General features: G+C 54.4%; 1 protein-coding gene across 5 annotated transcripts in view; it reads left to right on the forward strand.

Moving 5' to 3' along the window:
* The window catches only part of ITPR1 (inositol 1,4,5-trisphosphate receptor type 1), a 295697-nt gene that overhangs the window by 268487 nt on the left and 12631 nt on the right, over window positions 1-14579 (forward strand). For all 5 annotated transcript variants that reach the window (XM_033132948.1, XM_033132953.1, XM_033132950.1 and 2 more), the window contains one exon: window positions 1528-1688. In XM_033132948.1, the coding sequence (XP_032988839.1) occupies window positions 1528-1688 (161 nt within the window). The remainder of the gene's footprint in view (window positions 1-1527; window positions 1689-14579) is intronic.

Below are 14579 nucleotides of genomic sequence, written 5' to 3' on the forward strand. Positions count from 1 at the left end.
TCGGGTCAGGTTTGTCTGATGCGTCCCCACGGGGAGATGGAGATTATGTGTTTTTTACAGGCACCTCAGAGTGGTGCCCTCAGGGCGTCACCTGAGGCCCAGGCTGCCAGCTTACCTGTCACTGCTGCTTAACCTGCTGCTGTTCACCAGACTCACCTGGGGAAAGTGGCGACTGCCAGGTGTCCTCCCCCCGTGCAGTTACGGTCTTTCTCTTTGCAGTTAACAGCCATTTTATGGGGAGATACTTTGAGACGATGTAAATATCTTCTTCTTATTCAAAGTACACATAAACCTGCTAGTTCTAGCATCCTCTGATGACTCCTGCCTGAGTCTCTTATCATGATAGTCACCAAATGCTGATTTGCGTACTATTCTTCCTACATTTCTTGGCTTTTTATTTTTAAAAAGTCACATTCTCTTCTCCCCACCTGTGTATGTGGATGTTATATGTTTGTATTTTTAACAGCATGGATTCATAGGTTTTTGGTTTAGTGGGTTATGATCTTTCACTGTCATTATTTATTTTGATGCTCAGATTGCCCCCAGTGTGTCCAGTGAGCGCGTGGCAAGCTGGCTGCTGTTCTGTCATGGCACCATCGTTTCTTAATGGGCTTCCTTAGTGTTTTAACACCGTAAGATGCTCCCGGCTCAAGCTTACCAGGCACCTCCCCTGCCCTGCTGTCAGCATTTCTCCGAGGAGCCCTGGTTCTCTGCAGTACAGAGTGGTAGCTAGAAGCTCTGACTGAGGGACGAGGCGTGCTCGTTCCCACTGGTTTATTAGGACGCAGATTTAGAGGATACATGTGTGTGTGTATGTGTGTGTGTGTGTACACACAGCTGTCACACACATACCTCTGTACCTGTTTCCTTACCTGTATGAAAAAGGAAGACTTTGTACTGATGCCTCATTCCAGTTCAGCTCTACAGCATTTATTCTGTCTTTCTCCCTTTATATATTGGTGTTCTCTTCTGTGACAGGAAGAAATCTGGCTCCATTATCCTCCGTATATACTCATTTATTTATTTGCTCAGTCTGAGACTACATAGAAACTATTTTCAGAATTGCTCACCCAGACCTCTGCAAAGTATAAACTTACCAGCTCCAGTTCAAAATGTGTTCAGAGATCTTTTTGTCCTTATTCTGCCCCCTCCAGAACCTTTTCACATGCCTACGTGTTGGCATTTACTTGGGAGAGGGGACCTCACATTCACTGGTTGCCTGCTGTTCGTGAGCGTGTCACACCCCTGCTCAGGGAGCCCCCAACCGCGCCTGAGCGGAGCGGCAGTCTTCCCGTTCCTTGACAAGGCAGCGGCCCGTGGCGAGCTGGCGAGTGGCCGGGGTGGGATTCAAAGCCCAGTCGCTCTGGCTCCCCGTCCGTGCATTCCTGCTACGATGTGGCAGTGACTGCATTGAGGGGCCACCAGAACCCCAACTCTACAAAGATGGGCATGGAGCCACAGCCTGCTCAGACAGCTCTGCGGTGGGTTTTTCTTCACATGGCTTGGGGGCTTTCCGTGTCTTTTCAGGCTTGGAAAGAGACAAGTTTGACAACAAGACTGTCACCTTTGAAGAGCACATCAAAGAAGAACACAACATGTGGCATTACCTGTGCTTCATCGTGCTGGTCAAGGTCAAGGACTCCACGGAGTACACGGGGCCCGAGAGCTACGTGGCCGAGATGATCCAGGTGAGCTGCACGGGTCCCCGCCGGCCTGGGAGCCAGCGGGGAGGTCACATGGCAGCGTCACCTCTGCTGCCATTTATCATGACCGGGCGCTGGACTCGAGACCCTGTGTGTCCTCCCAAGTGACCTTCAGAAGCGCCAGACACGCAGTGTCATCCCCATGTTAAAGGGTTGGAAACTGAGGCTCAGCGGGATTAGCACGCCGCCCGAACTGGGCCGGGGGTTTTAACCGAGACCTGCCAGGGTGGCCTGCCTCCCTCCTCTGTGCCCCGCCTCGATCCCTGGCAATGGATGCTTTTGTTGCTGTTGTTTTGGGGGGCTGTTTGCCTTAAATAAGACCGGGTCTCTGAGAGGTACGTTTATAAAATGGTCGCCTGGTAGGGTTCAGTGTGACTGATGTGTTTGTTTGGACCCAGCCACCTTTCAGGGCCGCTTGCTGCTCCTCAGGCAGAGAGCACAGGATGGAGGGATGTGAGTCCCCAGTTAGTCTTTGTGCCGACGGGGAGCGTGAGCGCCGTGTCCCGGGAGGGAGGACGCTGCCCGGGCCTTCAGAGCGCCCTTCTCAGGCAGGGCTTTGTGGAGGCCCCCAACGCGTGCTGGGGGGTCCCTTCATACCTGTGGTTTCCGCCTGTCGTTAAACCGTTCGGGGGCGTGCTTTGGAGTGAGGAGAGGCGCCCGTGAGGCTTTCTGGGGGGCGGGGGGTCGTGAGTGACTATAAAGATTCCCAGTTACCGAGGACTCGGGCACTCTGCCCAGCCACGCTTTCCTAAACGAGCTCTTCTGTGTTCCCCATGCAGATGTGATTGTAAAGCTTTTTATGTGCAGAGACCCCAGGTGAGGTCTGTTCATATAGGTATCATTCATACGCCTGGATGCGGGCAGGCTGTCGGTTTTATTGCCAGCAGGTCGCAGGCAATCACATGACAATATTTTCAAACACCCGTGTGACGCCGGCTCGGCGGCCTCTCGGTGTCCGGGAGGGCTTTCTGGGGATAGTGTGCCGTCGGTCCCCGTGAGGTCCTGCAAGTCGGAGTCTGTGCTTCTCAAATCTGAATGTACATGTGAATCACCTGGAGACCTTGCTAGGACTCAGGTTCCGATTCAGCGGGCATTGGCCAGGCTGCGACCTGCACGTCCACGTCCCTCCGGCTCCCAGGGCCGCGAAGCTGCTGGTCCGGGCACTGCACTTTGAGTATTGAGAGTGTAACAGACGGCACGACGCAGACACTGGGGGTGTGAATGCTGAGGGGACGGACTCCTAACCGCCTATGTGTGTTTGGCCCTCTGCGGTTTGTAAAGCTCCTTCACGTCTGTTACTGGGTTTGATCATTAAAATTATACCCCACGTGGGGAACCAATAAGTGAGAACGTCAGGGATGAGGAGAAAGAGCTGAGGTTTCACCGCAGAGATGACTTTTAAAAGGGGTTTGAAGGAGAGACGGGTAAGGAGACAGGGGTCATAGATTAGCAGAGGGAAAGAAGCAAAAAGTGAGCCTCGGAAGCGGGAAGAAAAAGACCGAGTTCCAGAGTTCGGGGGATGGGTCTCCTCTCTGACAGATGACACCCAGGTTCCGGTTGAGTGACTTGCCCAGGAAGAGGTGAGAAGAAGCGGGGCTGGGAGGCACGCCCGGGTTTAATGAGTAGGAAGCGACTCCATAATCACTGTGTGTGAGGACACAGCGCCTGCCCGCCCGGCAGGTGGGAGCAGCGTCTGTTTCTGAGGGGTTAGGGACTCGGAAAGTGTCACAGGTAAGATCTCGGGGGTCAGGACACCCCAACTGACGTCCTCAGCTCCTTTCTTTTCTTCCAGTTGTTGAAACTGCCAAGTGAAACCGTACCTTCCCCGTGCTCCTGCTGACACACACCCGTCTGCGTCCACATACAGTGACTTTCATTTGCATCCAGTTTCTTAGGGTTTAGAAGAGGTGGCCTGTGGCTTTCACCCTTGTCGCATGTTCCTTTTCCGCCGTCACTTTGTGTTCTTCTCTGACGTGTTTGAATGTGCCCCATCTTTCAGTCTTCGGGGGCCAGTTCGGAGGTTTTCTGATAATCACCTTCCTTTATGGTCACAGAGGACTCCGGCCCAATTCCGGGTTCTGTCTCAGTTGTGAGGATGTAAAGGGGCCTCTTGAGCAGTCCCCCAATGAGGGTTAAGACGCAGAAGTTGCCCCCCGCCCACCCCCAGCCCACGGTGGGCTTCCCCCTCCACACTTCTTGGTTTGTGTGAGAATTTCCTGTCAAAACACTTACAAATCTATAGCATCAAAGAGTTCCTAAGCCTGAATGTCAAAGTTGCTGAGGAAGCACCCCCACCCTGTGCGCTTAGTGGGGGCTCGGGGGTGTTAGATCCCCGGCTGCAAGGAAACACTCTTCAGTGGCACGTGATACCCAGCTGGGGACTCCAGCATGGCAGGTTAGGCCTGGGGGTTCTCAGCCGAATCATTCAGGGGGCCTGGAAGCCCGTGGGAGCTCAGAGCTGCCTGGAGCAGGCTGCACGCCCACCTGGACCCACCTAGTCCTTCTCCCTAAGGGGGCGGCACCCTCCCAGGTGATCTCTCTGACAAGCCAACCTGGGAGGCTGCAGGTATGCCAGCATTAAGGCACAGAAGGCTCAGCGAGAGAGCAGTGTGAGATGACAGGGAAAGTCGGCTGGGGGCTCACCTTCTCTTACCTCCCAAAAGAAATCACTGAGGCAGGCTCTCCTGGGACCGGTGTCCTTAGGAAAACCCTCCTGCCTAGTGGCAGAAGCTGGGGGTACGTAAGTGTCCCTCAGGTCTCCTTCAGCCCACTGTCTAAGATCCCAGACAGCCTGAAGACCTGTGAGCTCACAGCCACCGAAAGACAGCCCAACAGAAGCAGGTTGTCTCGGAGAAGGTGGGGCAGCGTCACCACTGCCCAAAAACAAGTCCTTGCAGACAGCGGCATCAGGGACGGCACGTAGGTGTTCATCTCAAAAATCCAACAGCTGCTTCATAGACTCCGTTTTGAGAAGGGTTCTTAGAAGCCCCAGTCAACTTGGAGAGAAGGACATCTGCCCAGCTGGGAAGAATGGGGTGTGGAGGGAGGCCGCCCCTCCCTCTGTAAACAGGAGCTGTGCCTTTCTTGCCATCGCTGGAGGGAAAGAAGGATCATTTGAAGAAGCTCTGCCTCAGAGTTGAGAACTTAGCAGCGAGATGGTCACCCACAAATTAATTTTTATCTTTAAACATAACAGAAGATCGTAAGTTCTCTTCTCTCTCTTTCGGGTCGTCCTTTCTCTCCTTTCATTGGGAATATTGTGGGAGCCAGGGCCAGGCTGAAGCACCATGAAGCCACCCTACCTGAGGAATGGATTTGGGGGCAGAAAATCCAAGGTTTGGGCTCTAGCTCTGCTCCTTTCCGGCTGCATAACCCTGGGCAAGCCGTGGGACTTCCCTGACCTGGGTCACCATCGGCACCCAGAGTTAACACCGCCTCACACGTCCATTGGGGGGTAGAAGTGAGAGGCACACGCAGGAGGGGACAACGGCAGGACCGGATAGACAGAGAGCAGGGGGCCAGGAAGCCAGGCTGACAGCTGACGCCAGCATGGATCGTTTCCTACACTTCCAAGACTGGAAGACGTCTTGGCTGTTGGCACGCTGTTGCTAAGAAAAGTCAGAGTGGGCATCCTGACTCCAAGAATTCCTCCTGTGGAAAATTCCTGTGTCTTCCTCCCTCTTCAGTTGAGCCGTGCTGAGTGTCTTTAGATGCTCAGGCGGGGCACACTGGACACTGTCGTTCTTCCTGCATGCAGTCGGCCGCAGACAGTGACTGCCATCTGTGTGCTGCTGCGTCCTCCACCGTGCTCACAGCCCAGCGCCAGGGCTTGGGCGATCTGGGGAGTGGCCCCTGGTTCTCGGTTGGATTCCATCATGATTATACTGGGGCCATTGGTGGATTTGTCCCTCAACTCGGCTTGTGTGACAGGGTGGCACTGGGACCAGCAAGACTATATGGAAGCCAAACCTCCTCCTCCTGAACTCCAGCGCCTCTAGGAGCACATGCAGCCTGATTCGTCGTCTTGGGCCGCAGACAAGGCTGTCCTTTCAGAGAAATGTGACTACAGAGTGACCTCACTTAGCCCTTAGTTCAGGGCGGGAGAAAAAACACTGAGTGGCCTCTCGCCCCAGGAACTTGAATGTTGGGGTTCTCAAGTAGAGTTTGGGTGACAGCCTGTATAAGAAGCAAACGTTTACAAACCACGAACTGCAGTGAAGCGTCCTCGGTAATTTATGTACTACACACCCTCATGTGAGTAATTTTAGGGCTGTTTGGCTTTCCTCCGGTGCCAACTGAAATGAGAATTGGTGAGGCCATCAGTGACGGTTTGATGGCCCTGCGACTGACCCCGAGTAAGTGGTAAAGGAGGGTATCTTTGCCTGAAGGAATCAAATGCTGCACAGTGGGCAGGTTGCAGGTAAAAGATCAAATGTATGGTTCCCAGCTGACCCTCGGCAGCCTGATTATCTACAGCGGTCAAGTTGAGGACAAAACCCAGTCCTTACTTTGATAAGCAGACTAAGTTACTCTTGAAAACTAGAAACCCAAGAAGCATTCCAAAGGAAGGTGGGTAAAGAAGACCAAACAAGGGCTCAGCTGCAAGGCACCTAGTTTGCTGACGAAATACAGATTTCCCCTCCCTTGTTAGCACAAGCCCTGCTCAGGTGTTCCTGAGGGAGCTGCATTTGCAAACAGGCGAGCAGAGGGAACGCTGCTCACCTGTGTTTCAGAATGGCCTGATGTCTTCAGTGCTCTGGCTCCTCTCCAGGATGGCATGTTAACTGACAACGAAACTGCTCCGTGAGCTGGCTGGGGACAACCTGCTCCCACGATGGCCCCAGTGACCTGTCACAGGCGCTGCCTCAGGAGGGCCGGGCTGCACCACCACAGCGGGCTGGGTAATAACTCTAATTGTTGGTCGTGTTTTATCAGCACGCGCTAGTACATACACCGGGTGTGGGTGAGCCCACTTAATCCCCATCGATCACTGGAGGTGGCACTGGGACCATCTTACAGATGGGCCACCCCGCTGAGCGTGCTGGAGCTGAGCTTCTAACCGGGGTCTGCTGAGTCCGAGCCCAGCCAAGCTGTCCTGACACGCACATGTTCAGTGAGGCTCCAGTGTGCTGCGTGCACACCACCCTCGGTGTCCAGAAGCTGCACCGCTGGTCCGGCTGCACCTGGCTGTCCTGACTTGCTCTGGCTCCTCCCTGCCACCTGCCCCCTCCCCCCGCCCCGCGGTGGTGCTCAGGTGGCTGCCCTAAAGCGGGGCGAGGCCCCCTGGGGGCCGGGAAAGGGGTGGGAAGGACCTCAGAAATGCTGCGTGGCTAACACATAAATCAACAGGACAGAAGCCTTGCGTTGTGGGGTGCAGGTCTCCCAGCAGCGCTGCCGGCACCATGGTTAGGCACCCACCTCCAGTGCTGCGGGCGGGCATGGGGACGACTGGCGGTCAGGAGCAGCCCAGCTCCTGCCCAGGGAGTGTCTGAACTGTCTGGTGGCGCTGACTCCAAAACTCTGGTCCACTCCCCTGCCCTCGCCTAACCTTGGAACAGGGGCCTGCAGATCCTTTGGTGGCCACATCTGGGGAGAGAGAGGGGTGTCCCAGTTACAGGGGAAGGACGATTCACCAGAACCACAGCCAGACTTGGGCCTCCACACCCAGGTGACTCATCTGAATGGGTCTAACTCCCTGATAATTAAACCCTGGAGCGTCTGATCCATCGTCCTTTAAGCCTGGCGCTGACTTTTTCTCACAGGGCTCGCTCTCTCCACCCCCCACCACACACGCACACACACACTCACACTCACTCTCACTCACTCACTGTTTCACTGGAGATTTTCCAGTTTGTTCCATCTTGTATTAGTTCACTCAACTTCTTCAGACACCAGTTGTCCAGGGACATAAAAGCAAAGAAGCACTTTTGCAAATCACAAGTCGTGCCATTGTGGCTGCCAAAGGAATGCTCGTAGAAGATAGGGTGGCACTTGCTCTCACACAGGAGGAGGGTGCCCAGGAGCCCGCATTCCTGGAAAATGCTTTGCTGAAAGCCCTTGGCTAGGGGCATCAGAAAATCATGTGAGAGAAGCATTTTTGCCTGAAAACACCTCTGGGTAAATTTTCCAAGCAAATCAATTCCATTAGCAGACTAAACACTATGAAACAGCTATAATGAGAGAACTTTGTAAGAAGATTGAAGAGCAGTGGGGCGGCCAGCCTCCATGTGGTTTATCTGTACTGATAAGACTTAGGACACAAGCCGTCAGAAGGCAACGTGTTAACAGGGGCAAAAGATCAAACCGGAAATTGAATACCTGCGTGTCACGACCTTCTGTTTGAAAGGGGAGCTGGCCTGAGTCTTGCACCTTTCTCAACCCAGGACAGAGCCTGTGCTATGAGACCTGCAGACGGGCACTTGCCAAAGTGAGGGCAGCAGCTTTCTCCCCGAGGTGGGCCAGGTGACGTCCCCCCAGTGAAGGGGCCAGAGGGACAACTCAGGGCTAACACAAGACCGAGAGCTCCTTGTAGACCACAGATACCGCGAGGCCCTGGACGGGGCAGGGCAAGTGCTGGCAGTGGCGACATGAGCAGAGAAGTGAGCCGAAAAAGTTCACACAGCCGTCACAGGGTGTTTCCGTTCAAGGCCATGAGAAATTGGGGGCCCCCAGCAGACGGGCCCTAGAGTGCAGGAGAGGGGAGGAGAGGTGTGCAGGGCGGACACCTGGCTCTCCCCTGCCTCGCCTGTCACTTGTCCCTCAGCTGTGCTAAGCTCCATGCCTGGCGGGCGGGTCCTGGCTGTGAGACGGTGCCATGGAAACTGCTTCCCTGCAGATGGGCAGCAGTGGACTGGACTTTTATTCTGGAGTTGCAGTGGGATGCCAGGAGGAAGGCAGTGCCTGGCGATGCTCCTGGGACAGAGATTTCCGCGTTGGTGGTGTACACCGTCAGCTTTCCTGAGGCCGCAGCCTCGGCGAAAATGTCCACGGGGCTCCCGGAGCCCTGCACGGTGGCTGAGGATGCAGCCTGTGCTGCCCTCTGACATGATTCCCAGAACGCTTTCTGAGGCTCGCCGACAACCAAGGCAGAGTTCAAGAATGTCAGGGCGAGGGAGAGTGAGGACGGACTTGGCACTGGTTCCTCGGTGGCTGGAAACAGCGTGTCAGCACCCTTGGCCTCGCCTCCCAGCCAGCCAGGCGTGCTCTCGCCCCACCCTGTGCACTGGGCTTGGGTTCGTGTCAGTGGCAGCTGCACAGAGCAGCTGCCAAGCCTGCGTCTCCCCCGCCCAGGCTCATAGCACGGCCTGCCCTGTGGTCTCGGGGCTCTGCCGTCACCCCATCCGCTCGCACTTCCGGGCTGCTTCCTCGCCCTGCATTTGGACCCCGGGTCTGCCCTCACCTCCCAGCTGTCCCCTCTGACCTGTCGCTATTCTCACCTTCGTGGAGGATGGGCCAGGCGCTGTTTGTGAGTGAGTGGAGCAGAGCCATATGGGCCTGAAAGGAACTTACGTGCTGAAACGGGGTACCGGGCGTCAGGCAGACCCGAGTGTGCTCCCTGAGCCTGTACAGAGTGTAAGAGGTGCACGCGGCACCGCAAGGTCAGTCCGCCGAAGGTGGGGTTCACGCCCGCCGCAGGCCCCCATTGGTGAGTTAGCCCAAGAACTTGTGTAAGGACTTGGTTGTGCCTGCTCACATGTGTCCATAAGACACTTGCTTCCAGGCATTTCCCGCAACTCGCACATTTGATAAATTCCAAAACGCGTGGTTTTCGCCCTTCCCTCCCTTGGACCCAATCTGTGGGCTGCCCTCCGGCCCTCCCACCCCAGACACCCTAACTGCATGTGAGCTCTCTGCCTCACCCCTTCATTTCCTCTTTAAATACTGACCATGTCTGACGGAGCCAGACTAGTGGCGGAAGCTACTGAGAGGCGTGTGACCGTCTGGCCTTGATGAAAACGCTCTCACCGGAAAAATGTCCGGAATTCGACCGTCTCTATCAAGTGCATGTATTCAGGATTCTTTAAAACTACCTCTTTAGAACGAAACCTTCCAGCAGGCCTGTAGGGCACGCGAGGGAGAGGCCAAGCCAGCTGTTACACTGTCACCACTGACATTTAAAGCTTATGCACCTGGGCAGGGCACTCAGTGTCTCCTGTCACAAACCTGTTTCCCATCAGGCTCTCAGTGTCACCACCTAGAAAATGAGAACATTGAGCCAAGGGGTCTCGTATGCCACCTGTAACTCTACAGTCCACAGAGCAACTTTCCAAGTGGCGTTAGGAGTTGCAGAGCACCTGAAGAGGGTCTGTGTCGGGGCAGGGGTGTGGCTGTGAGAGAGAGACCTATGGGAACAAGCTAGTAATCTCAGCGGTCAGAGGACGAGGGGCACGTTAGTCAAATGGGGGTTGGGAGGACGGAGCGCTGGGGACAGTCTGCATGTGGCAGATGAGCTCTTTCCCCCAGGAGAGCTCAAGCGTGTGGCCTCTGCCCTGACCCACCCAAGTACAGAGCAGTGCTGGTGAGATTCCCCCAACTCTTACTGAAGTGTGGGCAGTGGCCAAGGTAACATCTCGCTGTCACTTCTGTCTCAGAGTGTGTCTAGGCAGGGCTGACCAAGTAAAACCATTTCAGTCAAGAGGAATTTTCCAACATGTAAACCAACAGGATGGTAAACATTGTTTAACGGGACACTTGTGCGTGAAGCAGCTTGGTAGTGAGGGGGGTGTGTGTGTGTGTGTCTTTCCCTGAAACAACAGTAAAGACCTTTGGAGAGCTGTTTACGTCTGCTTTAAAACAAACAACAAACAACAAACAATGTTACTGTATAAAAGTAATAAGAGATCAAAGTTTAAAACTCATAGAATCAAGGGAAGAATAGAGAGAAAGCAATAAAAATTGCTACAATGCGATCTGTAACCCCGGGGAATGTTCTGGTGGGTGTCGTGGCTAACAAACAACACAGGGGGAGCTGCCTAACTAAACGTCAGGAGCCGGCTTGAGAGAAGAGCAAGTGGCCTGACTGTTCTTTACCAGGAGCCTCCAGTGGGCCGGCCCTGCCCTTGTCGGGCTCTCAGGGCCAGCTCTGTGACCTCTGGCGTCCCCCACTGGCAGCCCCAGGTGCCAGGACTCAGTGGCGAGTGCTCCTTCACACAGTTCCCATGGGGGCCCCAGAACCCCTTCACCTGAGGGCCCAAATGACTTCAGCAGTGGCCCTGCAGCTGGCTTTCCAGGGGATTTCATCAGAACTGGGTGCGGTCCTCTGTTGGCACGGGCTGTCCTGGTTATACGGTCTCATCCAAGAACAACTACTGGCTGAGTCTGGGGAGGAGAAGCGGTCATTCCAGCCCAGCTGAAGATTATATAATATGACCTGTGGGTGGTGTCATTCAGAGCGCAGAGGGCCACACTGACGCCTCCACTTGGGACAAGCTGCACCGGGGAACAAGAGGCCTGGATCTCTGCAGTTGCTTCTGGAAGGAAGGAAGGAAGGAAGGAAGGGAGGAAAAAAAGAAAAGAGGGAGGGAGGAAGGAAGGAAGGAAGGTTACAGAGAAGTCAAGCACTGTGCCTGAGTCAGCACCTGGACAGCCAGCTGAGCTCTGTGACCGCGGGCTGTGGGCCACTGGCTGAGGACCCTTTTGCACAATGCTCTCCTGTTCATGGGACACTTGCTCACCGCCCTCTGATCCCATAGGAAGCAGAGGCCCAGGCTGTGGCCCCCTCATTCACTGTCCTGGAAACACAGTGGGGCATCACGACCCGAGTCCTTAGCTCCCCGCTCAGGACCAGCACGCTTCCCTCTGACAAACCCACGTCACAAGGCTGCCATAGAAATGCACCTGCGAAATATAGGGACATTGTATGGGGTTTGGAACAGAAGGAACCAGATCCTTGAATTTGGGGCTGGCCAGCAAATTCCGGGTGTGCGATCCGTTTATTTTTTAACGACTAGACTTTATTTTTTACAGCAATTTTAGGTTTACAGAAAAACTGAACAGAAGTGCCGAGTCCCCATGTCCCAATCCCCGCGGTTTCCCCATCGTTACCATTCTGCGTTGCAGCTGGTGAAGCAACATGGCTACGTTACTGTGAACCGAAGGCGCAGTGTACCGTAGGTTCCCTCGCGGCTGCGATGACGCAGATCCACGTGGCGGCAGGCAGCCCACTGCCCTGGGGACGCTCTGCATCTCCTCGTGCCCTTTCCCCACAACCGTCCATAATTAGGATCCGTTTCTTGAGTTCAGCTTTTTAAAAAAAAAAAAAAAACATCTACCAGGTACTATAAATAGCAACTGCAGTGTCATTAGGCATCGTTGGTGATCATTACCACGGTTTCTCACCCAAAGCAGCAGATTCTGGGTTGGGTTTGGGTTTGCTCTTCGCTCTTAGAAAAGGGGCCTCTGAAGATCACTCCTTTTCAGTGGAAATCATCAGCCTGACCCACAAAAGGGGCAAATGATTTCGAGCTTGCGTGTCCTGTACACCTGTCTTTGCAAGTTAAGGATTAGCCTCAACCCCCCGCCGCCCCGTTTCAGGCGTTTTCTGAGTAGGTACAGGGGGAGGCCAAGGCTGTTTCCAGGGCTCCCCTTCACCCCACTCGTCACTCCTGTCACCTAAGCATCTGCAGGTATTCCGGAAAAATCTAGTTTATCGTCTTGCTTGGTAAGATAAGTGGAAATTCAGTTGCCATTTGAGTTGAAAGGACAGGCTTTGCCTTGTGGAAGCTTCCCAGAGGGAATTCTGAAGGGCGGAGCAGCAGCAGGTCCGTTTTTACCTGGACCCGTCTTCTCTCCCATGACCCTTTCTTTCACCCTCATGACCCCCCCGCCCCTCCCCCAAAATCTCAATTCTCTGGCTGTAGAATAAGGGATTCAACAGTAAGTTTGTTGTTTACATAGTAAACAAAACTGTCTACCTGAATGGACTTTCTCTGAGTTGGCGATTATCTCAGTTGTCTTTCTTAGAACTGCCTCTTCAGTTGAACCTGGGATGAAAAAAAAAACAAAAAAAAACGCTTCTCAGAATGATCAGCATTTGCATCATACAGTCCAACTTCCTCTCTCCCTCTCTCCCTCTCTCCCTCTCTCCCTCTCTCCCTCTCTCCCTCTCTCTCTCTCTCTCACACACACACACACACACACACACACACACACACACACACACCCTTCCTGTCAAGGACATTCCCAGATGTCAGTGCCACCCCTGTGTCTCAGACTTAACTGTTTGCCTCTGCAGGGACTTTTCCCACTTTACCTAGAAAAGAACTAACCAGAACCTTAGCACTTGTGGTCAGCCTGCTTCCGGCTGTGGCTGCAGTCTGTCTGTGCTGTGACAGAAGAAGCTCGCTGTGCCGGGAACTGCGCTGGCTGGACTGCAGGCGCGGCAGACGGTGCCTAATGACATCGGCATGCGGGTGCCAGCAGCACCGAGCATCAGCCCCAGAGCAACAGGGGCGGCTGACAGATGCCCAGTGAACCCAGGAGCCACCCCAGCGCCACCCTTCCGACCACACACAACACACACACACACACACCCCCAGGGTGAATCCATGGATAAACAAAATGTCTCAGTTGAACATGACTTTCTCAGAAATGCAGTAGAGGCCAAGACAGATGTTGTGATCTCGAATGAACACAAAGGCAGATTCTGCAAACGTGTGTAGACCCCTGACTCCAAGTGGCTGGACAGCCACGGGCGACAGACATCCCCGAATTATTTAGCCTGAGACAAGCCTGGCATTTTGTGTGCGTCTGAGCTAAACAGAAAGAACATGGCTGCAGTGTCCTCTCTGTTCCTGTACTTGTCCTTGGAGGGTCACACAGGGTCACTTGGAGACTCGGACTCGTCCACGGGGACCTGTGAGTGGGGAACCTCAGACAGTCCAGAGCTGACCCTGCTGTGCAGGGCGCAGAACCACGTGGAAACAGGACGGCTTGGCTGGAATTGCTAATTAATTTTCACTGCGGGCGCTCCTTGGGAATCTGCGATTTGACTTAACAGCCCCGATGACACTCCGCATGTCAGGTCTGGGGATCCACCCCCTCAGCAGCGGTGACAGCAGGTGCCCTGTGGAGCGCTGGCCTTCCCTGCAGTTGAGCTGTTTGTATGGTTTGGGTTTAGTGGGGTCCCCCCTCAGCTCTTCATTGTTAGGTGTTCTGGTTGGAGGACAGCCGGAGGGAGAGCCTGTGTGGCTGTCCTCGGTCAAGGTCCTGGGGCCTCTGCCTCTGCACTGAAGGAATGAAGGGTGACGGCGTATCCCTAGATCAGGCACAGGGCCCGGAGTGGCCTGTGGCAAGTATGACATTTCTTTAATATCGTAGGTTTTATCTTTCAAATTTGATTCCCTTTCATGTTCTGCCCCAGGGCATCTTCTGAGTTTAATACAAAAGCATTGTCACTCGTTTATCATGGACTACAGTGGACATTCTGAAAAGCAGCACTGTTTCCGTCTACGCCTTTAGGCACCCCTTGGGCAGGGGTGCGGGAGCCCCGTGTTTGGAAGCACAGGTGAGACAGGCAGGGTCTGGACGCCTCTCCTTAGCCACTGAGGCAAGGGGCATGGATGCCACCTTCATGCGTGCGGCCCATTCACTCGTCCATTAGACCCTGGAGGAGGGCTGCAGGGGCTCCACAGAGCAAAGAGCTGGGCGCTAGGGCCGCATCCCAGCACCAAAGCCCTGGGGGCAGGGACCTTGTCCTTCTCATCCTTAGACTCTCAGCACTCAGTCCTGTGCCAGGCACAAAAATCAAGAGTGTTTAGTAAATGATCACATGGAGCCTGCGTTTTGCGTTGGCTCTAAGACCTTTCTGAGGTCCTTGCTTGGGAGTCCACGGATCACCTGTGCCATTAAAGAAAGCGGGGGTCTGTCACAGACAAG

This window comes from Rhinolophus ferrumequinum, chromosome 17 (genome assembly GCF_004115265.2).
Source record: "Rhinolophus ferrumequinum isolate MPI-CBG mRhiFer1 chromosome 17, mRhiFer1_v1.p, whole genome shotgun sequence".
In the NCBI taxonomy this organism is placed as follows: domain Eukaryota; kingdom Metazoa; phylum Chordata; class Mammalia; order Chiroptera; family Rhinolophidae; genus Rhinolophus; species Rhinolophus ferrumequinum.